Source organism: Festucalex cinctus, chromosome 13, assembly GCF_051991245.1.
Source record: "Festucalex cinctus isolate MCC-2025b chromosome 13, RoL_Fcin_1.0, whole genome shotgun sequence".
Classification (NCBI taxonomy): domain Eukaryota; kingdom Metazoa; phylum Chordata; class Actinopteri; order Syngnathiformes; family Syngnathidae; genus Festucalex; species Festucalex cinctus.
In genome coordinates, this window is record NC_135423.1 from 664,977 (window position 1) to 690,518 (window position 25,542).

Genomic DNA, 25,542 nt, shown 5'->3' on the forward strand with positions numbered 1-25,542 from the left:
ATGATTTCTTATCATAAATTTAATTTAAATAATTAACCTAAAAATACCCAATTTACACTTCAATAATCAATAAATTAATTAACTTAACATTTTTAGATTCATTTAAAAAAAAAAAAAGTGTCCTTCAATATTACTTGCATGAAATTGTTGTTGTTGTTGACAAAATGTGGTCAACCCTCGTCTGGTGTTCATATTTTTGTATCGCAACAAATTTCTGTCGCTCTGATGGAAATCTGTGATCAAATCTGGCTTGATCAAAATGTCTTGATTATTAATAAGGATTTGACACTGCTAATGAACGTTCTATGAGTAACGAGCAGGACACGCAAAGCACGAGATGCTCATTAATCTTTGACCCAAACTGAACAACGAGTTATTGAATGATGAAGTGCTGTCAAAGGAACAAAATGCGCCTTTCAAGTGCGGGAATGTGACACACCCAAGACAAACACAAACGTTCTTATCTTGCTGCCGTGCACACGTTCGTCTCACATTCCAGTTTCGTACCGAACATTTTCCAGAAAGGTGGCAAAAAAAAATACATATCTGCAAGACGACATCACCTGGCCAAAGAAGACGTGCGCATGCAAATGAGGACGCTTGCTGGCGCGCTTGCTGAGCGAACCCGTTTTTATTGAAGAGAGTTCGGCTTTGACGGCTGCCGGAAATTTCCGTGGCCGGCAGCGTCTTCGCACCTGAGAGTCACTCCAAAGTCGTCTTCCGCACACGCCAGCTAACACGCTAACAACATGTGACATGGTGGAATCCTTCAAAAAGAAAAAAAACAAATAAATACATGTTCATCTTGTAGGTCAAATATGATTTCTTTTTGTGTACATTCGCTCGCCGTTTGGCCGTAAAAAGGCCGAAAACGGTCGTCGGCGTGGAAACAATAAATAAATCGGTAAGACTTCAAAGTGTCCGTTTCATATTCAATCTTCATCTTACATCGCACGTGGTGATCATTCTCGGCTCGTTCCCCCGTGAGTCGTCTTCTCCAACTGCAAAATTGCAGTCAAATGATGCGGTATCATAAAAACAAACAAACATGTCAACAAACTTTTTAATCAAACATATTTCTCCCTATCTTAGCTTTGGGCCAATTAAAAGCCATTCGAGGGGAATCGAGGCCGAGTAATTAACATTTTATTCTATAAATGGTTTGTTATTTTCTATGAATGCCACAAGATGGCAGCAAAGTGCGCAGACAAAACTTAAATTAAGCTCCTCCCATTGATTCAATAGATGTACTTGACGCCAACATGCCACCAGATGGCGCCAGAGTAATATTTCACTTGCCTTCAAACTGCTGGGTTCAAAATAACCCAATAGGAGTTATTTTCAACCCATATTGGGCTATTTCTAAACTGCTTAAAATTGATGAGTTAAAAACAACCAAATAATTTTTTGTTTTTTGTTGTTCTTTAAATCCATCCGGCGTCAAAATAACCCTTGGCCTTAACTTTACCCATAATGAGTTATTTTAAACTCAGCCATTTGACGGTACATCCTGATAGCATAAATGTCATTTTGAACCAAAAAAAATAAAAAATAAGGCATCATTCGGATGAAAAATCGTCGGTTTGCTAGTTTGACATCATCACCAAAATATCAATCCCCAAATTTGATTGCAGCCATAAAAGTTTCAGGTGAATGGCAAAATTGTCTTTGCAATATGATTCAATTTGCATTGTATTCATCAGATGAATCCATTCGTGAAACTGACGTCAAAGCGCCTTCGGGCTCGCATTGCAAACTGTTTTCTGGGTTTGACCGCATGATGATGTTTGCAATGCGAGCTCGAGGGCACTTTGACGTCAATTTCTTTGACTTCTCCTTTAATATTCACTCTCCTGCTAAACGAAAAAAAAAAATAATGGCGTTGGTGGTTGAATTGATGTTCAGATTCGGTTTCCTTGAAAAAAAATTGTTATGCAACACTGGACATTTTTTGAACCCTGTTCTTAAGCTCTCCTTCGACAAATAAAGCGTCTTCGCTCGCTCTCATCTCAACAAACCAAAAAAAAACTAAACAGTAAAAAGCAGTGTTTTCGCTATAGGCACTAAAACACGGCGTCTCCACGCTCACATTCCGTTTTGCTGGATCAACACGATGCGTTCAGGCACACTTCCGACGAGCGTCGACGAGCCGCGATGCCGCTGGCAACAGTATCCGGTGTGTGCGTGCGCGCGCGCGTGTGTAGAAGCAAGGCAATCTATGGACATGGTGGTTAAAAAAAAAAAAGAAAAGAAAGAACTATTTCTCGTCACGCCATCGTTGGATGGAATCGGATGCTTGCAGTCAAAGCGTGCATCGCTTTTTGTTGGCTTCTGGATTTCCGATCGGTCGGCTCATGTCGATGCATCGCCGCGTTATCCCAGCTGATCCTCATACTGCTTCCGGAAGCAGTCGCCGGCGGGGAAGAAGTCCCAGCAGCGCTCCTGGTACATCTTCCACACGTACGACTCCTGAGAAACACAAATTGAGCTCGCAATTCGGACTAAAATCGCAAAGTCGGAAATGAAAGACGACGCGACGTCATCGGCTCACCTGTCCCGTGTGCTCCGTTTCGTCCTTGTTGATGAGATACATGAGGAAGAACCTGCAAGACAACAACGAGGGAGGGACACAGAATACGATTCATCGGAAATAAAATGCACAACGCAAACTTGCGCCTCAAACAAATGAGATCAATTTACATCATCCATTAGAAGAGAAGTGAAATTAAATGTTATGTAAAAATATGCTCAATTAAATATATTATTATTATTATTATTATTATATTAAATAAATGACATAAAATTAAATATGTTTAATTGAAGTGTATAGACCATTAAATATGATGAAAAAAATATATATTATCGGTGCACAGATTATTAAATCGGATTTTAAAAAAAACTCATATTGGATATGGATTCATTAAAAAATAAAATAAAAATGAGGAAGAAACACAGAATAGAATAAAAGTGAAATAAAATGCAGAACACAAAACTTGCACATAAAACAAATGAGATACATCAAAACGTCAAAATGATACATTAGAAGAGAAGTAAAATGAAATATGACGTAAAAATATGTTAAATGAAATTACACGGAGCATTAAATATGATGTAAATATGTTTAATTAAAAAAAAATGTGCAGGTGCAAAGATTATGAAATCTAATTTAAAACTAAAATATTGGATATGGATTCATTTAATTGAAAAAAAAAAGTCCTAATACATACGAGGGATGTAACGATATCCAAACATCACAATACAGTAATTATCACGATATGGAAAAAAAAAAAAAAAAAAAAAGACGTAGTGTTGATTTTAAGCATAGAAGGGCCAAAACATCTCTAATGAAAATTAAATTGCACTAAAAAAAAATAGCCACCAGAGGGTGCTAGAACTGCACAAATGGAAATCTACCTGACTTTTTTTGAACAGATGTGTTCCTTTTAAATATCGCGAACATGACAACGATGATATTGTGTCAGTTTTAATATCACGATATTATCGTTACATCCCTAATACATCGACGAATTGTGATTTGAGCACACAAATGAAAACACTCACATGTAGTTGGCCAGGTTGTGTTCTTCTAAAGTGTGCGTCTCGAAGCCGTGCGGCGTCGTGTCAAAATAGTCGCTGCCGATTCCGCAGATGAAGCATTTAGTCTGCGAGACAGGAGACAAGAACGCCTCGTCACAAACGGACGAGAGGCGGGACGACGGCGCAAACTCACCTCCATGTCCTCCCTGACTTGCTCCTGCTGGTCTCGCAGCTCCCCGAAGGCGTCGATGATCAAACCTGAACGAGCACAACAAACGGTCGCAAAGCAGTCGCGCTTGCCAACGGCGGATTTTCTACCCTGAATGATGGCCAGCAGGATGACGATGACGAAGAAGAAGAAGGTGATGTCGAAGACCACCCGGTAGAGCTCGTACTCGTCTCCGGCCGGGTCCTCGATCTCGTCTCCGATACCGCCGCCGGCCCGCACGCCCACGTACATGTGGAACAGATAACACTGGAGGGGGAAAGAAGCAGAAACACACAAAAGGCTATTTTGTAAACAGCGGGACGTTTCTGTGGAAAGAAAGTGTTTACACCCCTCCAGCCAATCGCAGAGCGGGGGGGGGGCGGCGTGTCACAAACGGGGCGGGGCGAATTTGACAGCACGCGCGGATTTTGTTTTTTCTTCACTCACTCATTCACACATTTAAGCTTCTGTGAGTGAGTGGAAAAAAAGAACAAAAATTGACGTCACGCAGCCGACACATTTGCGATTGGCTGGAGGGGTGTAAACGCTGTCTTTCCACAGAAACGTCCCGCTATTTACAAAACAAACATAAAATGGCAAAATACAGGCTGGGGCGGTTTCGGAAAAAAAAAAATCACCACCAGACATTAAATTGAGAAGTAGTTTGTTTAAATCCTGCATTTAAAAAGCGCCTTTTCCTGAGTGAAAACGTCAGAGCGGGACTTGAACGCATAAACAAATAAGCGATGATGAAAAGATGGCCGCCGATGGTCGGCTACGCACCGTCATCATGTCGTCGCACTTCATGTCGGGCTCGTCCTCGTCCTCGCTCTTGTTGTAGAACTTGCGGAAGAAGTTGAAGGCCACCACGGTGTACAGGTAGACCACCACGGCCAGCAGGCCCACCGTCATCATCAGCTGCCCACCACCAAACGGAAACCAACAACACGTCTTGGTTTCTCTTTTCTTGTTTAGTTAGTCAGACTTTTGCATTGGATTCATCACAAAGCCAAAGTTACACTGTAACACAACATGTTGTTGTGGTTATTAGAACTTACGAAAGCGAACCAAAGAATTGAAACAAGAACATGAAAAAACTATTTTCGTTATTGCAGTAGAAATAGAAGTATGAAATTGTAGTTTAATTAACTTATCTAATTCACTCCCACCTATTTTTACTGAAGCAACCCCCTTTTTGCTTCCGGCTGTTTTGTTGAATTTTGCAAGGCCCACAGAATATTCTGTTCTATCGCTATAAAAACATGGAACACACCAAAAAGAAAGATTAGAGTCTCTGTTTTCATCAGGACAAAAAAAAAGTGTATTTGTATCTGTTTTCAGCAATTAGCATTAGAATATAGCTACGTTTTGTCCATACTCACATTCCTGGTAAAAACAATAACAAAAAGAGCTTTCTGCAACATAGCCCTGGCTGGTCTCTTATACTCTGCTATCAATAACTACCATTGCTTTAAGCCACCTCTTCATGTCAGAAGCTGCATCAAAGCCTTCTGTATGCTCTTGCATAAAAAAAAGAAAGAAAACATAAAACGTGGAAACACGTTTTTGGGAGGGAAGGACAAAATGTTAAAAAAACGTTTTTACACGTTTTTGGGATTGAATGAGTTAATTACACAATACTTAATATATATATCTTAACGCACACAAACACTGTAATCCAAATATATATTTAAAAAAAAAACACTAAAACAAATACTAAAACTAATAAAAATGACACGAAAATAAAACCTTTTTTTAAAATAAAAAATCAAACTAACAAACCTGCTCTAAAAACTCATTCAAACGGAAAAACTATAAAGACACTTCTTTTTCCCAAGCCTGTTTGTGTTCTGCTCCAGCATTTCTTCACTCACCTGCTTTCCGTTGTGGGTGACGGAGGACAGGATGGTGCGCAGCGTTTTGACGCCCATGGCGATGTCCAACAGGTGAGCGGCGAAGAAGAAGTTGTTGTAGTGGCCGAGCATCGACATGAGCATGTACCAGACCAGGTACAGGAACGTCTGCCAGGGGAAGAAAAGAACGTTCGAAATGCGTCATACAATTTCCATCTTCAAATCAGACGCTTTGCTTTTCCTGAACTCACATTGTCCGTGAACACCACACCAAACTTCCAGATCTGGTACTTGATGTCGATGGATGTTATCCTGTCCGGAAGAAGACGACCACGTCCATTGTCAGTCAGGTCGTGTTAATCGGCGAGTCGAGTCAAGTTATGCGACGCGACTTGACTTGACTTGACTTGACTTGACTTGAGAGTGCAAACCTACCAGCTGAAGACGGAGTTGTCGGGCTCCGGCTTCTTATCGTGCGTCATGGCGCTGACGTCCAGCGAAGCCAAGTCCATCCCCAGCAGCTCGGCGATTCTCTCCCTTCCGTAGATGTCGCCGTATTTATCCAACACCTGTCAACCGTGACAAAAAAAAACAAAAAAGCCATTTCAGTGGCAGTTCTCTCAATGACAACAAAAAGGGAAGAACTCACTTTTCTTTTGACAAACTTGTCCCAGTAGTTGTTGGGGAAAGTTCTGCAGAAAAACAAAAACGAGAGACAGCAATTCACACTTTCATTCTTCCGCATGCAGAATTGGGAAGACTAAAATCGTCAAAACCGGAGCTGGCCCACTTCTTCATTGGGCAAATTTGGATTTCGTGTTCGACGGCTGCAACTGTGCAGCGAGCGCTCGTTACAGGACAGCATCCGGTTGATCCGGGGTGGCAAACCTACGACCCGCGGGCTGGATCAGGCCCACAAATGGGCTTAATCCGGCCAGCGAGATTATTTTGTCAAGTCAAAAAATAAATCAATCAAAAATTGTAATGTCGGACTAATTCATCAGCCGGTCACAATAAGTCTTCTCGTGTCATTATTATCCACAATAATGACAAAAATCATTTCTTTTTTGCACCTGCTTACAACAAAGACAGAATAGCAGTTAATAACTTTACAAAAGAGAAACGTTAGCAAAAATAAGCAGATTTTTTTTTTTTTTTTTATATTTGAATATCATACATCTCATGTTGTAATGAGGTAATGTGTAAAAAAAAACCCCCAGCTGATTTAATAATATCCTCTGATTAAACCAGCCAATTTCAGATCAACAACAAAACATAACAATAACTTGTACAACAAAAATACAAAAACGGTATGAAATAAAATATCTGGAAAGTACTGAATTAGTGATTCAGATGTACCTGAAAAAAGCACAAAAAGTTTTGTGATAACGTGATGTAAAAATACGCAAGAGTTGAGTACGAAAATTCCAAACAGGCTCTCATCTTCCTTTGTCATCTTTCTCGCTACTTCAGCTTTTTGACGGCTCTTGGGCCCCCCCTTGTGGTCGTACGGCCTTCCGCCTTTTTGGGCCAGCTCTGGCGGAACGTTTGCGCTCTTACGGGGTGTTGAGCACCAGCCGGTCCCACTGGCCCTTGATGTCGTCGTCTTCCGGCTGCTCCGTCACGTAGACGCCGTCGAACTCCAACTTTCTGGCCAGCTCCTTCTCTCGCTTGAAGATGACCAGAGGAACCTGCGAGCAAGACAAGACAATTTCATGTTCAAAATAAAATAAAAATGCTTGGAGCCACTTTTATTTCATATTTCGCTTGGCTGTTAAATCAGTCAGGCCTTCCGAGAAATATTCGAGCGAGCGCTTCTGACAGCCGTCAAACGCGTCATCGCCACCTTGAGGCAGTTGTAGCCGATGATGCAAAGGAAGGAGATGACGGTGTGGACGATGCTGAGGAACGCCAACGCCGGCTCCATGTAACCCGTGCTCTCCTCCAGGAAGTAGTACAGGGGGCCTTCGTCCTCGTCGTCCTCGCCTCCGTCTTGGAATCCGGATCCTTCCTCATCGCCGCCCGAGCCTTCAAACAGTCCCGAGCCGCCCTCGAACAGGCCGGATCCTTCCAAGTCCTCCTCGCCCGGCGGACTGTCCGACACCTGGAGAGGATGATGACCAACGTCCGTGGCTATTTTATATGGCAGATTATTTGTATTTATTAACTCATTCACTCGCCGCCATTTTCACATTTCGCAGTCCCGTTCGCTCCCGGCTGTTTTACTGGATTTGGACTGATTTTGCAAGGCCCACAGAATATTGGGTTCAATTGCTATAAAAGCAAAAGAAAGATGAAAGTGTCTTCTTTCATCAGGAAAAAAAAGTATGTTTCTATCTGTTTCCGTTTTGCAGCAATTAGCATTTGAAGAGAGCTAAATTTCATCAGTTTTCACAAATTTTTTAAAATTGCAAGTAATTCAGCTTTTTTTCTACATGGTCCCGGTTGATCTCCTTTTGCTCTGCTGCCACCTGCTGGCCGTTTGTGTAATAACTACCATTTCTGCAACCGTTCTTTGCAGTTGAGAGGCTGCGTCAAAGCCTTCTGTATGCTCTAGCATAAAAAAAACAAAAAAAAAACGTATAAATACGTCTTTGAAACATTTACAACATTAAACAAACAAACAAACGTATTTACACATTGGGAGCAAATGAGATAATAAAATAAAATACTCAACATAAATGTGATTATCAAAGTTTTCCCCCCTTTAGTTGGTCATCGCAAAATCAAACCTTGTAGAAGAGCAGGATGAAGTTGAGGGCAAAAGCGATGAAGAGGGCCAAGAAGCGCAGGTTGTAGAAGTTTCGAGAGAGGTAGTTCTGCAAGGAAATGTGAGGAGGAATTCATGAACCAGCAACACTTTTTTTGGGTTTTTAATTCAATGTAGTAGTCCAGTAATTTGGAAAGTGAATATGAATAAAGTATACACCTTGAATAATTACTCATTCATCCATCCATCCATTTTCTGAACCGCTTACTCCTCACAAGGGTCGCCGGGGGTGCTGGAGCCTATCTCAGCTGGCTATGGGCAGCAGGCGGGGCACACCCCGAACTGGTCGCCAGCCAATCGCAGGTCAAATAAATTACTCATTCACTGCCGGCCATTTTCACGACTCTTTTACTAGATTTGGACTGATTTTGCAAGGCCCACAGAATGTTTGTGTTCTATGGCTATACAAACATGGAAGCTACCCTAAGAAAGATTAGAGTTTCGTCTTTCATTAGGAAAAAAAAAGGAAACATTTGTATCTGTTTCGGTTTTGCAGCAATTAGCATTAGAATATAGCCATGTTTAATCAATATACACATTCCTGGCGAACACACTGGCACACAGTTTTTTTTTTTTTTTTGTAATAACTCCTACTGCTTTAAGCCACCTCTTCATGTCAGAATCTGCATCAAAGCCTTCTGTATGCTCTTGCATAAAAAACAAAGCGTGTAAACATTTTTGGGACTGAATGACAAAGTATTAAAAAGAAAAATAGTCCAACCAAATGAATAATCGACCCCCGAAGCCATTTTTGAGAAGCGCAAATTGCTCACCATGAATTTAATTCTCTGGACCTCGAGCTCGTTCCACAGCTCAAAGCCTTCCTCCACCTCTTTCTTCTCCTTCTTCACCTTCGTCTTCACCGCCGGCTCTTCGGGTTCTTCGGGTTCTTCCTGCTTGACTTCAGGCTCCGGCTCGTCTTTCTGGGGCTTCTTCTCGTCGCTTTCCGTGCTGCAAACGTGACAATCGAATTGAAGTCTTTTCGACTCCGCTACGGACGTGTTCAAGGGTTACTTGGCTCATCGAAACATTTTCAAACAGGAAGAAGATAATATTTGGTCTCGAGTTATTGGGGAATCAGGTAACGACCAATCACGGCTCAGTTTGCTGACCAAACCCAGAACACAGGTGAGCCGTGATTGGTCGTTACCTATTTCCTAAAAATAACTTTTTTCAGCTGAAAATGGCTCAATGTATCCCTTTAACTGCAATGCTTGAAATGAATGAGAATGAGAATGTGAATATTTCGCGTAACTTCATTAAGACATGCTAGCCGCTAGGAGCGTTACGATATATCGATATCGCAATAAATCGAGATACTTTGTCTCCCAATGGATTATCAATACGTCTACAATATTTGTAGTTAATATACAGCCACTATAATGGCTCCATTGTTCATTACTTATTGAGCAATTACTTGGCAGGCCAGTAGGGGGAGCACCTCATAAGAGTGGCGGGGAAATGGACGCAAGTCTTCAGGCGAAGAAGACGCGTTAGCTTACTTTGGCTTGTGTCAGAAATGATTTATGTGACCAGCGAGTGACTCAGTTTTGTGTACGTTTCTATGAAAAATGTGTATTATATCTTCAATTTGAACATTTGAAAACATATTTTATGTGTCGACTTTTTGAAGCACACAATCAATTTAATATTGATTTAATTGGATTTAATGTTTAAGTCATTTTATTTATTTATTTACTTTTGCAATGTTACACAAAAAAATTGTCATAGTTTATGAAATGAAATCTAAGAATCTAAACAAGATGGTGGACACAATCAGTCCACGACTTACTCGGCTTTCTCCGTCTCCGGCGCCGCCTCTTCTTCCGTTTCAGCGACTCCTCCTCCTCCTCCCGCTTGCTCTTCGTGTTCTTCACCCTCTGCCGTCAACTGTGGCAATGAAGGCACAAATTGACCGACCGCCACCATCGGAGGAAATCCGCAAACGAGTTATTCCGTCTTCCTACCGGTTTCCTCTTGAGCAGCGGCGTTCCCTCGGGAGTGGGCGGTTCTTCCGGCGTGGTCTCCCCAAAGTCTCCGAGGCCGCCGGGAGCGTTGAAACCAGGCAGGCGTCCCCCTTCCCGCTCCTCGCCGTCCTCCTCCTCCTCCTCGCCTCCCCCGGCGTCCAAATCGACCGCCCCGTCCGCGTCTTGGAGCTCTCTGGCGCCGGGCTCGGGCGGCAGGTCCCCGTGGACCTCGTCCTGCGTGGGGTCCGGCATGCTGGCGAGGATCTCGCTCACCGTCATCTTCTTGGCGCCCTCCACCAGGCCGCCGCCGAAGAGCGCTTTCCAGATGAGCGTGAAGAAGCCCTTGCAGATGCCGTAGACGAACATGAGGATGCCCGTGAGGACGGTGTAGACGAAGGTGGCCAGGCCCATCACCATCTCCTTCACCGTCATCTTGCGCAGCTTGCGGTAGCGCCGGCGCATGTTGCGGAAGGTGAACATGTTGAAGAAGTTGACCACGCTGGCGATGAAGTCGGCAAAGGCCGAGGCGGACTCCGGGGGCGGCGGCTCGCCGTTGCCGTCCTCGCCGTCGCCGGCGTCGCCCTCCTTGGCCGCCGCCGCCTCCTCCTCCTCTTCCTCCTCGTCTTCCTCCTCGCCGCCGTCGCCCTCCGGCTCGGAGATGGAGGCGGCGATGTTCATCTCGAAGATGGTGTCCTCGCAGAAGTTGACGAAGAGCTCCATCTTCTCGCTCTCGCCGCCCTCGTTGACCACGTCGAAGATGAACTGGCGCTTGGACTCGCGCACCTGCGGCATCTCCCACTGGTTGCGGTTGGCCTCGCTGATCTCGAAGTAGATGCGCTCGATCTTGCGGCTGGCGCCCATGATCTCGATGCGGCCCAGGAAGGGGCGGAAGTAGTTGAGCACGCTCTCGGCCTGCTCCAGGAAGTTCTGCAGGCGGGTGTCGTGCGGCACGTGCTCCGACAGGTTGGTGAGGAGGACGGCGATGTTGAAGCCGATGTCCTTGGCCGGCTCCTGGAAGCGGTCGGCGAACTCCTCGAAGTTGATCATCTCGTTCTCGTCGGCCTCCGAGCAGGACAGCAGGAACTGGATTTCCGAGGGCGAGTACTGCTTCTGGCTGTCCATGGCCTTGGAGAAGTCCTTCTTGGAGATGAGCCCGCGGGGGTCGCTGACGTAGTCGCGGAAGGCGTCCGACGCCACGATGTCCTTCAGCTTGAGGAACATGTCGAAGAACTTGAGGATCATCTCCACGTTGCTGGAGGACTCCACCAGCATGTCCACCATCTGCTTGGCGATGGTGCCGTTCACAACGTTGCCTGCAGAGGGGGCATGAACGGGGTTTCGTTCGCTCTCAAAATTCATCGGCAACTCTTTTAAGAATCAATCGTTTGGAGCCATTTTTTTATTTCAAATCGTCCAAATCCTCAGCACATCAACAGTAATGGTCGACTGATTTCTGTAGTCCTTCATGAAAGAAGACTGATTATATTCAGTGTTTCAACAAAATAAGACATTTGCAAACATCTGTTTTTTCTTTGGAATACAATAACCGAACCGGTAACAACGTTACAACATCAATAACCCCGCCCCCCTTTTTTAATCACTATATGAAAACAAAGTACGAAATAAAAACCAATCACTGGTGGTTAATAAACACCAATCAATTTGTGATACACTAACGCTAAATTAAAATGAATCCAATTAGTTGATTAATCGATTGAATAAATCGAAAATATTTGATAGTGACAGCGCTAATTCACTGTTTTCATAAGAGAACATTTTGACTCATCTTTCAAGACCCACAGAAGATTTTTCTACTGTTACAATAGAAGCACAAATCCACCAAAAGAAAAAGTTGACTCTCCTTCCACCAGAAAAAAAAAAAAAAAAAAAGTTTGTTTCTAGCTTTTTCCCTTCTTTAGTAAGTAGCATGCAGTGGTTTCACCAGAAATATTGCTCCCTGACTAAAAAGTGGCTTTTTGGTCTGGTTTACAAAAAATGTAAAAATTGTTTTGACGAGTATATACGTCAGTGGCAGGAAACGTTTGGATTCCATTTTTTTCCCCCCCACCAACTGTGAAATCACACGGCGGCGACGTCTTACCCTCCAGGAGAGACAGAAGCATGACCACCATGTCCTTCTGCAGATCCAACAGCTCCTTCAACAGCCCGATTTGACTCGAGTCCTGAAGAGGAGCCCAAACATGCAAAATAACAAATTCTCTTTTTAAGAATACATTCGGTCCTCCGAGAGGAGTTGTTCATTGCACCAAATCAGTATTGAAGGTAAAACATTGAGAGACGCTAACCTCACAGGGGGCTCGACTCCAAAAATGATCCTGCGTTTGCAGTTATTAGGGAGAAGAAAACATTTTGAACACAGCAAAGAGCACGCATGGACGTAAGTGGGACAGAAAGAAAGACGGGACAATTCTGACACTTCTCCACGTTACCCTGAAACTGATCACAGCGAGGAAAACACAAACAGCACATGGAAGCAGATTGTCAACTTGAGCAATTGCTAAAAGCTCACAAAAGGAAGCGAAAGGACAACGGAGGCACAAAAGCACTCAGACTCTTGATCACATCAGTCTTATATATAAAGACTTCTGGAGTGTCATGGAGACATTTTTTTTTTAAATTTTTATCATGTCATGCATGATCCAGGTCATGAAATTTTGTGTTGAGCTTCTCCAAACGGATTCCACAGAGTTGAACTCCAGAGGTGTGACACATGAAAAACATAACTTGATTTGAGTCTGAATGAAGTCATCTTATTAGGATTTGCCTGAATAAAACGACAGTCAAACTTCGGTTTTCGAACATAATCTGTTCCAAAAGCAATTTGTTCACAATCCAAAACAATTTTTCCCATTATAATTAATGTAAATAATTTTAATCCGTTCCAAGTCTAAAAAAAACTTTTTCCAAGTTTTTTTTTTTTTTACTATTTTACACCATAAACTGCACTGTATACTGTTTACCATAAATAGAAAAGGGTAGAAATAGACAATGCTTTATTTTAATAGAAGATATCCTATCTAAAATGATGAAGAAAAAAAAACAAAAACAAAATGCACTTGCTTTTTTTTGGACCCATGATTAGGGGCTAATACACGATGCAAAACTTAAAAAAAAAAAAAAAAAAGTCAGATTTGTCTCCCAATATATGTAGTAATTATTAGCTTCACGGAATTTCTCTGCTGATTGGAAAAGTCCCCACAAAAAAAAAAAAAAAAAAAAAAAAAAAAAGGGGGAAGGGAGGAAATGCAAACATGTAAAGAAGGCAGAAGCGGTTGGACGTGTAAAACTGGTATGGAATGAAAATGCATTTAGTCGATGTTTTCAAATGGGATGGCGTTGCTGGGGGTGGACAAAAAAAAAAGTCTTACGCCATTTTGTTGTCCTGGATCAGGATGCATCTAGCAAGGATACAAAAAATGTTACCTCTCCAAAAAAAAAATGTTTTTTATATATATTAATACTCAAGATGAAATTCAATCACAGCCTTTAAGAGGCAAAATAAGTGCTGCATTGTACTAGTCACTAGTGGAAATATATTTTTATGAACCTTTTGAGTAGAATATTAGCAACGCAACTCATGTCAAATTATGTAAAAAAAAAAAAAATTAGCTGCTTGTTAGAAAAGTTACAGACACGCCAGTAAAAGCAAGCACAGGACAGCAGACTTGGATTAGGTCGGATGCATTACGGTAAATGCATCAACATTATCGGACAATCGAGAGTTGAAAAAGTATCAGAAAAGAATCAACAATTACATTCATTATTTCAGATTGTTTCGACCATCTTTACTGGAATTGACACCAACGTCAACATTAAAGTTCTTCACTAAAAGCGGAATCAAATCATCCGTTTATCGCTTGGATTGGACATGAAGTACACATAGCGGCCAATTCATATCAACATCCCATTTTTAAAATACTTCCTCGTCAAATATGAGTCGCTGAAAAGGTCGGAGGTTCCGCATGTGCGTTTTTATGCATTTTGTCAACATTCAACGTCCCAGAAAAGCGGTCAAAACAAGGCTGGCAAAAGGGGGAGAAAAAAAGAAAGAAAGAAAAACTATTAATGAAAGGGAGGGCGGGGCAAAAGTTAATTAAACCAGATTGTAATTATTCAAATTGATACATACTTTAGTCTGGAGGATAAGAGAGGGAATTGAAAAAATATTAGTCATTTCAAAAATCATTAATAAAGTAATGCTGTGTACATTTTTGTGTGATTTTTTTTTTTTTTTTTTTTTTACAAAGACAGTCAATGAAAATGACCTTGAACACAATACAAACTACAAAGAAAAATAAGCTAAACAATTCATGTTTGTAAATATTAAATTAATAGTATGATCCAAAATACTTTCAAATCATTTCAAACACTCTTGAAGCATCACTTCAACATACTTCATTGATGCCAATTACAATTTTTTTTTACATTTTTTTTTTAAGTCTAGCAATTAATCATCTTGCAGCGTTTTCAATGCTGAGAGAACGAATCGGTGTTGCAAGAATATATATATAAAAAAAAACTTAAAAATCGTAAATATGCAAATTGCCAAACTTACCTGCGCCAGCTTCATCATCATGTGAGCGAAGACGTGCAGGAAGCCCACCACGGCGTCCCACAGCCTGCTGTGCGCCAACGACTGCTGGTTGCCCGTGCACGGACCCTGAACGACAAAAACACGCTTTGGACTTTGACGCTTGACTTCCTGTCGCGAAAGGTTGCAAAAAGTCGGCACAAACTCTAGAAAGTATAAACGCAAACAAAATAAAAATAAAAAAAATAGCAAGAAAGAAGTCAACGAAGTCTGAAATGTGCAAAAATATTAACTAAAATTTGCTGTTTATATAACTTCGTAAAAAGGTTGGAAAATGTACAAATAGTTACCCTTTTTAATTGTGTTATGTTTTGGGGTTGGATCCCAAAAACAAAGACACAAATAAGATTTGAACTATTATATTCACATCGAGAGGTGTGGAACAAACGTGACTAGACGAGAAACAACGAGAGCTGCACAGAGGAACAGAGGTAATAATCCGACAAAACACACACTTGTCAGTCAGGCGTATATAGACAGTGAATCGATCTGATTGGCTGCGGCCAGTCATGCGGTTAACAGGACTACATAACCCTGACATGACCCAGTCATGACAAATTGTGCTCATACTAAGAGGAGAGAAAAATAAATTAGAGCTGACAAAGTTAAAGTCATTCATGGCGGCGACTCTGAAACTGCAATTGACGCCTTCTCGACTGGTTTAGGGAGTTCGCCAGTCGTCCCACAAACATCTCCAGTTGCTATAAATTGCTGCCATTTGCCTCTTAACTGGAGCATGTAGGAGGGAGCACATACTTCAAGTAACACGTCTATTTTCACAATGGTAAGTCGCAGAAACTGCAGAAATATGCTTTGTACTAAGCCAAAGTATAAAGTCAGAGCAAAAACATCCTAAAAATAAAAACAAAAAATCGAACCGAATACAGTAAGAAAACACGGCGTTCTGAAATGTTTCCCCAGGATGTGGTACCTGGATGTACTCGGTCAAGCTGTTGAAGACCTGCTTGGCCACCGTCATGGCTTTGGAAAAGTTCCTCTTGCCGGGCTCGTCAATGATGTCTTTGCCCGAGTAGTACCAGTAGAAGTCGCTGATGGATTCCTGCCCGGCAACAATTTCATCATTACAACAGCGAAACTCCGACCATGTCCACATCATGAATGAAGACTTTTTTTTTTTCCCACCCAGAAATGTAATAATATTTTTTTTTTTAAAAACATGACTAATGTAGTATTGACTTAAAATTGACATGATTTTTTTTTATTGTTGTTTGTAGAATAACTTGCAAGAAAAGAAGAAGCAGCTTTTTGCCAAACGTCACGACGGGCGCTCACCTGCAGTCGCAGCAGGTAGTCCACCGTGCAAATGATGACGTTGATGGTGGTGGTGCTGCCGGTCTGAGTCCTCAGATAGTTCTGGAAGTCTAGCGGATGACACGCGCATTATTTACATTCCGTCGCGGTTGTTTCTCATGTGTTCGGGCAGCGTGAATGCATATGGATGACAGATATGAGCAAACTTGAAATATACGGGAACGAAACGTTCCCTCACCGTTATTGTGGCCCTCGCACAGAAGCTGCAGGAAGCGGAAGAGGTCGCACGTGAATTCGTCGTCCGCCATCACTTTCTCATCTAAAGGGACAAATCGGATGCAATTGAATCCACCACGTCGAGCAAATGACCCGTTCGTCGTATTTCAACGATTACAATGTTAGAAGTGCTCTTTTGACAACTTTTTGAAGCATTTTTCTCTCTCGTCTTCTCTCCCGTTTGAGAGAAAAGAATCCATTTTTGGCGACTGGACTTGAAGGCACAGCATTCTTTGCACATGCAACACAACAAATGCAGGACATGCACGACAGATCTACTCAACTCTGAAAACCATCTGGAAGGTGACCAACGTGGTCAGTTCACATTTACGGAGGGGCTGGCAAAAACGTACAAACGTGCTGTGACGCAACGGGGCTAACTGCTATAATTTACTCATTATATACGAATGTTTTTTTAATTCATCAGTTAATCGGCAATTGTAATTTTATCCTGCCAAATACTGGAATCACCGTCGGCCGCAAAAAAAAATACAAAATCCATATCGTCAGTAGGGATGTAACGATATCCAAATATCACGATACGATATCACGATATGAAGCTCACAATACGATAATTATCACAATATTGTGGGGGAGGTTGGCGATATTTAAAAAAGGCCAAAATATTGGGAAAAAAAATGAGCTCATACTAAAAAAAAGCACAATATTATGCTTTTGTATGTAACATCAATGTTATGTTATTATTATTATTATTATGTTAAGTTGTTAATGCACGCACACATTGAATTCATATTGACTTGCTTCAGAGGCATATTACGTTCCCCTTCATCTGACAATTAGTGTCGATTTTCAACGTAGAAGGACCAAAACATCCCTAATGAAAATTAAATTGCACTAAAAAAAAAAAAAAACTAGCCACCAGAGGGTGCTAGAAGTGCACAAATGGAAATCAACCTGACTTTTTTTTAAACATATGCGTTGCATTTAAATATCGTGACCATGACGATCACGATATCACGATGTCGCGCTTATCGTTACATCCCTAAATCGTCAGACCCGAGTTAGAACTCTTATTTTGCACTTTCCTAAAAAAAGACGACTAACATTTGATGTCACACTTTCCTAAAAAGAAAAAAAAGAAAAAATATCAGCAGTCTCAGTTTCATTTTAAATGTCACGAAATCGCTTCCAATTGACACAAAATATACGGACTGTTTTGCATTTTGTTCCTCTACCCAAAGTACAATCAATCGCGTTCTGAATGAACAATTTGAAACATCAAAGCCTGAGAAAAGTCATGTTTGACACACAAAAAGTTTTCGTGGCGGCGCTCTGAGTTGCAGTAGATCCGCCATCAAAACACTCAAGTCACTCCACAAGCCAGATGACGACGACGATGATGATGATGACCAAAACCAAGATGATGAAGCACAGCTAGCCGGCGGTGAAAACAAAACAACAAAAAAACAAGTTGAGTTCTACTCTTGAGCGAGAGATGAGAAGCGGATTAATTTCTCACGGCAAGGCGGCTAAGCGACGTCCATTTACCACGTTCCAGCTTCTTATCTGACGCCAGCGACGACGCAGGACGGGAGGGAGGAGAGAGAAGACAAGACGAGAGATGCGGTGAGCGCACAAAACTTGGGTTGCAGTCCGTGGATGGAGGACGACGTCACAACATTTCCATCACAATTCTCACGTTCTCACGTGCACTCGCACAGATGTGCATGAGAGCACATCAAAATATGACTTTCTTACACAGTAACTCATTTACTCCCAATAACGTATAAATACGTGTTTTTTAATGTTCTAAGTGTCCCAAAGACGAATTTATACGTTTTTGTTTTTTTTTAATGCTAGAGCATACAGAAGGCTTTGATGCAGCCTCTCAACTGCAAAGAACGGTTGCAGAAACGGTAGTTATTACACAAACGGCCAGCAGGTGGCAGCAGAGCAAAGGAGATCAACCAGGGCCGTCTAGAAAAAAAACTGAATTACTTCCAATTTGAAATAGATTTGTGAAAACTGATGAAACTTTGCTCTCTTCTAATGCTAATTGCTGCAAAACGGAAAAATACTTTTTTTCCCCCGATGACAGAAGAGACTTTAATCTTTCTTTTGGTAGGTTCCATGTTTTTATAGCAATTGAACACAATATTCTGTGGGCCTTGCAAAATCAGTCAAAATCGAGTAAGACAGCCGGGAGCGAACGGGACTGCGAAATGTGAAAATGGCGGCGAGTGAATGAGTTAATAAACTTGGATTTTAATATGGTCATATGACAGTGAAACACCACATTTTCAAGTTTGTCTAATTTTGGGGTCGGGGGTCACCTATGTCCCCAAATATTTGCTTTAAAAAAAAAAAAAAAAAAAAAAAAAATTGAGTGATTGAATTTGTGCTCAGGCAAAGAAATCTTGCCATCAGTGGCAATGTTTTGCCCGTTTTGTGGGTTGTACTCACTCGTGCCCTCTTCTGACACCATTCCAAGTCCTTCTGCCTTGTTTTGTCTCTCGAAAGCATTCAGGTCCAGGACGCTGGGCACAAAAAAAAACAGCCAACGAACACATCTAAACACGCAATCCAACACGTGCGAGTATTTGGCCAAATATTTGTTGACAAAAGGTGCGAGTCCATCTTAAAGGTGAAGCATCATTAATTCTGCCCACAGAACTAATCTGATCTGCCATACTGCTTAAAAGTCTTGGTAGGTTCTGCTGTTATGGTTAGCAACAAAATTCTATTATCTATATCTATAACTTATCAACTTCACATTGTTTGACATCATCTGGCAAATATGAAAAGTCAAGTAAACATCAACGGGGGCATTTTGTTCGAGACCTGCAGGTTTGCATCAGAGCTTGAACGCTCAGGAAGAAGCCAACGTCCTTTTTGTCCTTCAGGTAGTCCAGCATTCTCTGCACGGAGACAAAAAAAAAAAAAAAAAAAAGCAAAGATTATGATATATTGTTTTTTTTTTTTTAATGGAAAAACCATGCTCAGATCAATTTCTTTTAAAATCCAAACAATATGAAAATATGCCCGGTGCAGTAGTGTTACTTCTCGTCAACCAAAACTAAACAAAAATAATTTCGTCAACACACGACCTTTCACCGGACTAAAACGAGACTAAAACCCTCATTAATAAACAATAAGTGGGACGAAATCAGTAATGCTTTTTCATCAACTAATGAAGACGAGACAAAAATGCACTTAATAAAAACTGGCCTCAAATCTATGAACAGTTCATGAACAAAAACGATGATTTTATGATTTTGTGGAGAAAAAAAAAAGAAAAAAAAGCCAACAGCTATAACGTTCCAACAATAATGTGGACTAACTATGATAAGATTGAAGCGGGACTAAAACTGCGACTAAAAATGAAAAATGGCCGGCATGTCCTGACCTGTTGCACGTCGCAGTTGCCGCCATTGAGGATGGAGATTCCCAGTTTGAGGGTGGACGAAACCATGGAGCCGGGCTCACCTGGAACAAACAAGTGGACGCAACAGGCGTGTGGATTTCACAACATTACGAATGGAAAACAAAAAAACAAAAAAACATGACAATAAGAAAAAAAATAAATAATAATCAATCACTATTGAGCATTTTTGACCAAAAGACAAACTAAAATGGCTGCCAGAAACAACACTGCAAATGAAGAAAATGTACAAACAGTCGGGCTGCTCGATTAAGGAAAAAATAATAATCACGATCATTTTGGCAATAATTGAAATCATGATTATTCAAGCGATTATTATTTTTTTTAAGAACATGTTTAAGCATTTAAAAATATTAAGACCAATTAAAAAAAAATAAAGACACTATAATTATACAAGTTCCTTTTGGACCAAACAGAATTTCTAATAATATATATTTATAATAAAATATATATAAATTTATTTATTTATTTATGTTGGCAAAAACTTTGTGCATTGTGCAGTAGGACGATCATTTATTTTTGGTCCAAAACAAGAAGAAAATGTAAAAAAATAATTAAATAAATAAATAAAATACAATTGTTTGGAAAACCTATAATTAAAAAAAACAAAATAAATTATTAGTTATTTTAAAATGGGAAAAAAGGTGCAAATGTACACATATAAACAACTCAAAAATATGTATTAATAATCTTTTTTACAATGATGCTGATTATAATAATATATATTCATTTATTTATGTTGGCAAAAACTTGATGTTGGAGTGCAGCATGTGCACTGTGCAGTAGGACCATCGTTTATTTTTGGTACAAAACAAGAAAATATTTAAATATAAAAAAATAAAAAATAAAACAAAATAAAAATATTAAGACAAATAAAATTATTTGGAAAAACTATCATTACAAAATATTAAATTGGTTCATTTAAAATTAAAAAAAAGGTGCATATGAATACATTGAAACAACTCGAAAATGTTTCCGATGATGTTGATTTTGTAACGATTGAAATTGTGGCGCGCCGCAGCCCACCTTTGCAGGCGCTAATCATCTGCAGGACCATCTCGGCGGCGCCGCGGTTGTGCAGGCGCGACTGCTGGTAGAGGAGCCTCTGCTTCTCCATCTCCTTCTCCTGATGGGGCGCAAGAGCAGGAGGGAAGCGGCTGTTAGCCACGCCCCCCGCGCAGAGTGCACTGCCCCCCCGCACTCGCTCTCGCTCTCTTCATTCACGCACGCACGCACGCACGCACGCAGAGCCGGCCCGTTTGCCTCCGTGGGGGCCGAAGCAAAAAAAAATAATCGGATTTTGAGGACTTCTTTTTCCGCCAATATGATTGATCAGTGATCAACACGCACGAGAATCTCGATGAAGATCTGGCAGACATGTTTACATCATTTTTCTGCTGTCGGATTTAAAATGTCTTTATGACCTTTCAAAAAGGTCTCAAAAACTCATTTAGCCACAAGAGTAATCCAGCAGTTTGTGAGGTACTGAATATCATTGAGGCTTAATAAAGTAACAATAATAAACCGCCGTACTGTGTATTTACTGGAAAAGTGTGATTTTTTTTTTTTTTTTGTATTTTTGTTTAAAAAAAAAAAAAACTGGCAAAACTAATTTGTAAAATGATTTAGATGTACAGGACTGTCTGAGAAAATATTGTGATAAATTCCATTATTATCTGTAATGCAATTAAATAAGCAAAAATGTCATACATTCTGCATTCATTACAAATCAACTGAAATATTGCAAGCCTTTTATTATTTTAATGAATTTAATTTTAATTTTATTATTTTAATATTGCTGATTATGGCTTACAGCTTAAGAAAACTGAAATATCCGATTCTCAGATCAAGTAAAAAAAAAAAAGCCATAATCAGCAATATTAAAAGAATAAAAGTCTTGCAATATTTCAGTTGATTTGTTATGAATCAGAATGTATGACATTTTTGCTTATTTAATTGCACGACAGAAAATAATGGACTTTATCACAACATTCTCATTTTCTGAGACGGTCCTGTACATGCACTGTGATGCCTTTTTTGTTTTTTTTGTTTTTAATACTTAAAGCTGGCCTGCTGTACATGCACAGTATTTTATTTTATTGTTTAATACTTGAATTGACAGTATTTTATTTGAACGCTTTCAAGCTACATGCCGATTGGTCGGTTTAAGCACACAGCGTTGTTGTTTGTTCACTTTGAATATGTTGTTATGTTTTATGTTAAAGTTGTTGATTTTCCATTTTTTACCGTGGTATCGAAATGGCATCGAGAATGCTGGATCGGCATCGGCTACTAAATTTCTGGTTTCGTGACATCCCTAATGTATATATAAAAAAAAAGAAGATGTCAAAAATGAGAAGTAAAACTTTCCTTGGGCCAGCTCTGCTCACGCTCACGCACACACGCACGCGCACAACACGCACGCACGCGCACGCACGCACGCACGCGCGCACACACGCACGCGCTTCTACTGTGTGCATTAGTTTCGGAAGACATCCCAGCAACTTGACCACTTCCGCAAGCTACAAACACAAGCCGAACTTTGGGCCAAAAGCAAAACACACGCACACACGCACTCTCATACACGTACTCAACATACGTTCATGTCCAGCGTGCAACTTTCAAAAATAAATCCTAGTGCAACCTTTGTAGCATTCATTAGTGCAGGCAGTTAAAAGGGGACATACTGTCGTTTGTGAAAGTTGTGATGCATCAATGTCAATTGTTATGTACAACATATCCCCTTTAACTTGTTTGTTTGATGGTCAACGGAATATACTAGAGAAGTGACATACCGTAGTTCCTCAAATGGTGGCCATACCGTACGCAAGAACGGGCTTTTGGTGACTAGCATACGCGTTTTTCCAAGGGGCTCCTCGTGATATACTTGCATGTACCCCTAAATGACATTCAAATCCAGCAAATAAGCCTCATTTTCAGGGGAAAAAATATATAAATATATATATATATATTTATTTTTTTTACCCCATAGAACTATTTTGTTCAGATGACAAACCCTAATCTTCAAAGAATTAAATTGTATTATTCTACGATAAAGATGTCCGATTGTGACATTAAAATCAAATTCTAACGAGGAAGAAAAAACAAATCGCATTTTAACAAATTGAAAAAAATCTTATTTACTTATATCACACCTTTTGTTCTGGAAATGGCACTAATATATAAAAAAAAAAACTAATAATAATAATCTACAAAATCTAAATAATTGTATATTACTGGAATTTGTATTTATTTATTTATTTATAGCACAGAATAAATAATATTAGCCTTCACCCTGCTACAGTTGAGTACATAAGAACTCCCGGCCACAGTTTGCGGAAATACGGTACTTCAAAACATTGGTGCATAATATTTCACGATTCAAAGCAGCCCTAATGTACAGTGGTGCCTTGAGATATGAGTTGAAATTGTTGTGGTTTGCACACCGTGGCCAGCTGGGGGCAGTGTAATCCAGATATAGTATACAAGGAGACGGAGGAGGCGTCACAAGTCCTCAGCTGGAATATTGTTTTTGGCAAGAGGGCTCGATTTTGCTTTTAGTTAGTTGGTTAGTTTTCATGAACTTGGCCTATCTTTGGTGCTTGAAATAGTTTGTTGGCGTTAAGCTAAGCGAACTCTCCTACCGCCGCTAACCGGTAAAATGGAACAATCCGGGAGCGCCTACTTCACTAAACACGCGCACGGGGAAATCCGTCACTAAGTGCGCTGCCAACCAGATTGCGCCACAGTGCGCCGGTCTTATTTGCACGTATGTAAATGAGGTCATTTGCATACATTTGACCCCAATGCAAATGAGACTCATCGATGAATTCACTAACGCCAGCGCAAATATCCACACGGACGCAAATAACGTTTATGGATGTATGTTGAAGCATGTATTAACCTGCCGCAACTTCGATCCCGGGATCATGACAGCAGTGCACGTGGCACGTGCACGTCTCTTTTTGGCTGATCATGCAGAGAGGAGAGAGAGAGAGAGAGGGAGGGAGAAATTTTCTATGTTGGTTTAGGACACATAACGAAACCCGGTCTGATCGGCAATGACGGGTAGGCATTTTATGTTCATTTTCTACGTGCCAGATACATACTGTACGCCCACACCAACCTCTGAAAATATATTTTTTACAAAACGACCGCACCAATAATTTGTACTTTATGAATGACTGACGTCGTTGTGGTCCTCTCTGCTCTGTCCAGCTTAATGGCGCTTCAAACGCTTCCTCTCGGTCCAACCTGGCTTTCTGATGATGTCATCTTTCTGGCAACTGTTACTATAACAACCATGTTGTTGGCGCAAATTCATTGCCATGTGTGGTAAATCAGGTGCAAATTTGCTCCAAGCTGTCAGTTTTTTTGGCCGTGTTTGATTCAAGCAATATTCTTGGTGAATAGGTGGCTAAACGGGCGCCGACTGCGGGTGCGGTTGTGCTGCAATATTTGGCGCTATTACCGGACGCAGCGCCGTCTTCGTCAAAAGTTTGCCAGTAAACTCTTTTTTTTTAAGAAGAATTGTTTCCCATCTGCCAAACTGTCGCTTATTGCGAACTGTGAAACGAGTTAATCTGATTCCACTGCCACCATCCAAGTGGTCGTCAAGTCAAGTCAGAAAAAAAAAAGGAATTCGGGCCACTCGTATCTCAAGGCATCGCTGCGTACTATTATTATAATGCAGCTCTACTACATTTGTATCACACTTCATTACTCGCCTTTTTGGAACACATGACTCACTTTACCCACCCGCATGCCCAAGAACCCCCAACCCACCCTCTAAGCCCCACCCCCCCACTCTTGCCCTATTATGCACCTGACTGGCTGAAGCTCTTTTCCAATTGTTCGACTCACCTTTGCAGGTAAAGATGTTGCAAGCATTGTGAACGAAATGTGTGTGCGTGTGGGAACATGCACTCGGGCTCAACAATGAATTACATTTCAATTGACGTTGCAATTTGATATTCGGGGTGAAGAAAAATACACTGCATCAAATCGGGGGGACAAACAAAATGAAAGGAAGGTCACGGTTAGTTTTCCGGTTATCAGGCGAGACACGTTCCAATGAAGAATGTGAGTAAAACGGGTGTGAGTCGGCCCACAAAAATCTGGTCGGACTCACAACTTGGGACGAAAAAAGAAAAGACTCTGCGATGTTCCGAATCGAGCAAAAAAAAAAGGCATGCACAGCTCAGTCCGCCATCGCAGGATGTGTTGTGAGTGAGACCACAAGACGATTATACGATCGGATTATACGATTGTTGTCTGTTGCGGGGCGGGGCTTGGGATTTGGGGGGCGGGTGCGAGTGTGTTGATGTCGTGCGGTCACTGGTGGGTGGCGCGGGGAGCTGCTTCTCTGCTGACTCCCCTGTCTGCCCTTCCCCCGGTCCCCCCATACCATCTCTGTCTGCCGCACCTCAAAGGATGGCTCCTCCCCCTCCTGCTCTCCCCCTTCGTCATCCTCACCAATATGGCAACTCTGCGAGGAGATGGCAAAGAAAACAGGAAATGATTATTCAAGGCCCACGAGGAAAATATTTCAAAAGTAGCATCAGAGTCTCAAAACGTTTTGGGTCCTTGGACTCAAAAAGTTTCCAAAATACGCCCGTTGGAATGACTGCGGTGCGAATTATTG

General features: G+C 41.1%; 1 protein-coding gene across 17 annotated transcripts in view; it reads right to left on the reverse strand.

The window, feature by feature from the left end:
- Positions 1-612: 612 nt before the first annotated feature.
- ryr1b (ryanodine receptor 1b (skeletal)) overlaps positions 613-25,542 on the reverse strand; it is a 94,228-nt gene continuing 69,298 nt past the window's right edge. For 3 of the 17 annotated variants that reach the window (XM_077494276.1, XM_077494273.1, XM_077494272.1), the window contains 29 exons: positions 25,306-25,386; positions 20,925-21,024; positions 19,863-19,942; positions 19,298-19,374; positions 18,920-18,993; positions 18,005-18,022; positions 16,458-16,538; positions 16,241-16,329; positions 15,879-16,007; positions 14,912-15,016; positions 13,725-13,754; positions 12,642-12,671; positions 12,437-12,518; positions 10,336-11,648; positions 10,161-10,258; positions 9,142-9,319; positions 8,331-8,417; positions 7,445-7,702; positions 7,159-7,289; positions 6,248-6,290; positions 6,034-6,167; positions 5,850-5,910; positions 5,620-5,766; positions 4,529-4,663; positions 3,856-4,012; positions 3,731-3,795; positions 3,562-3,662; positions 2,552-2,603; positions 613-2,469 (listed from right to left, as the gene is read on the reverse strand). In XM_077494276.1, coding sequence (XP_077350402.1) covers positions 2,374-2,469; positions 2,552-2,603; positions 3,562-3,662; positions 3,731-3,795; positions 3,856-4,012; positions 4,529-4,663; positions 5,620-5,766; positions 5,850-5,910; positions 6,034-6,167; positions 6,248-6,290; positions 7,159-7,289; positions 7,445-7,702; positions 8,331-8,417; positions 9,142-9,319; positions 10,161-10,258; positions 10,336-11,648; positions 12,437-12,518; positions 12,642-12,671; positions 13,725-13,754; positions 14,912-15,016; positions 15,879-16,007; positions 16,241-16,329; positions 16,458-16,538; positions 18,005-18,022; positions 18,920-18,993; positions 19,298-19,374; positions 19,863-19,942; positions 20,925-21,024; positions 25,306-25,386 — 4,032 coding nt within the window. In that variant the 3' untranslated portion in view covers positions 613-2,373. The remainder of the gene's footprint in view (positions 2,470-2,551; positions 2,604-3,561; positions 3,663-3,730; positions 3,796-3,855; positions 4,013-4,528; positions 4,664-5,619; positions 5,767-5,849; positions 5,911-6,033; positions 6,168-6,247; positions 6,291-7,158; positions 7,290-7,444; positions 7,703-8,330; positions 8,418-9,141; positions 9,320-10,160; positions 10,259-10,335; positions 11,649-12,436; positions 12,519-12,641; positions 12,672-13,724; positions 13,755-14,911; positions 15,017-15,878; positions 16,008-16,240; positions 16,330-16,457; positions 16,539-18,004; positions 18,023-18,919; positions 18,994-19,297; positions 19,375-19,862; positions 19,943-20,924; positions 21,025-25,305; positions 25,387-25,542) is intronic. The other 14 variants (XM_077494279.1, XM_077494274.1, XM_077494286.1 and 11 more) reach the window with 10 other exon arrangements.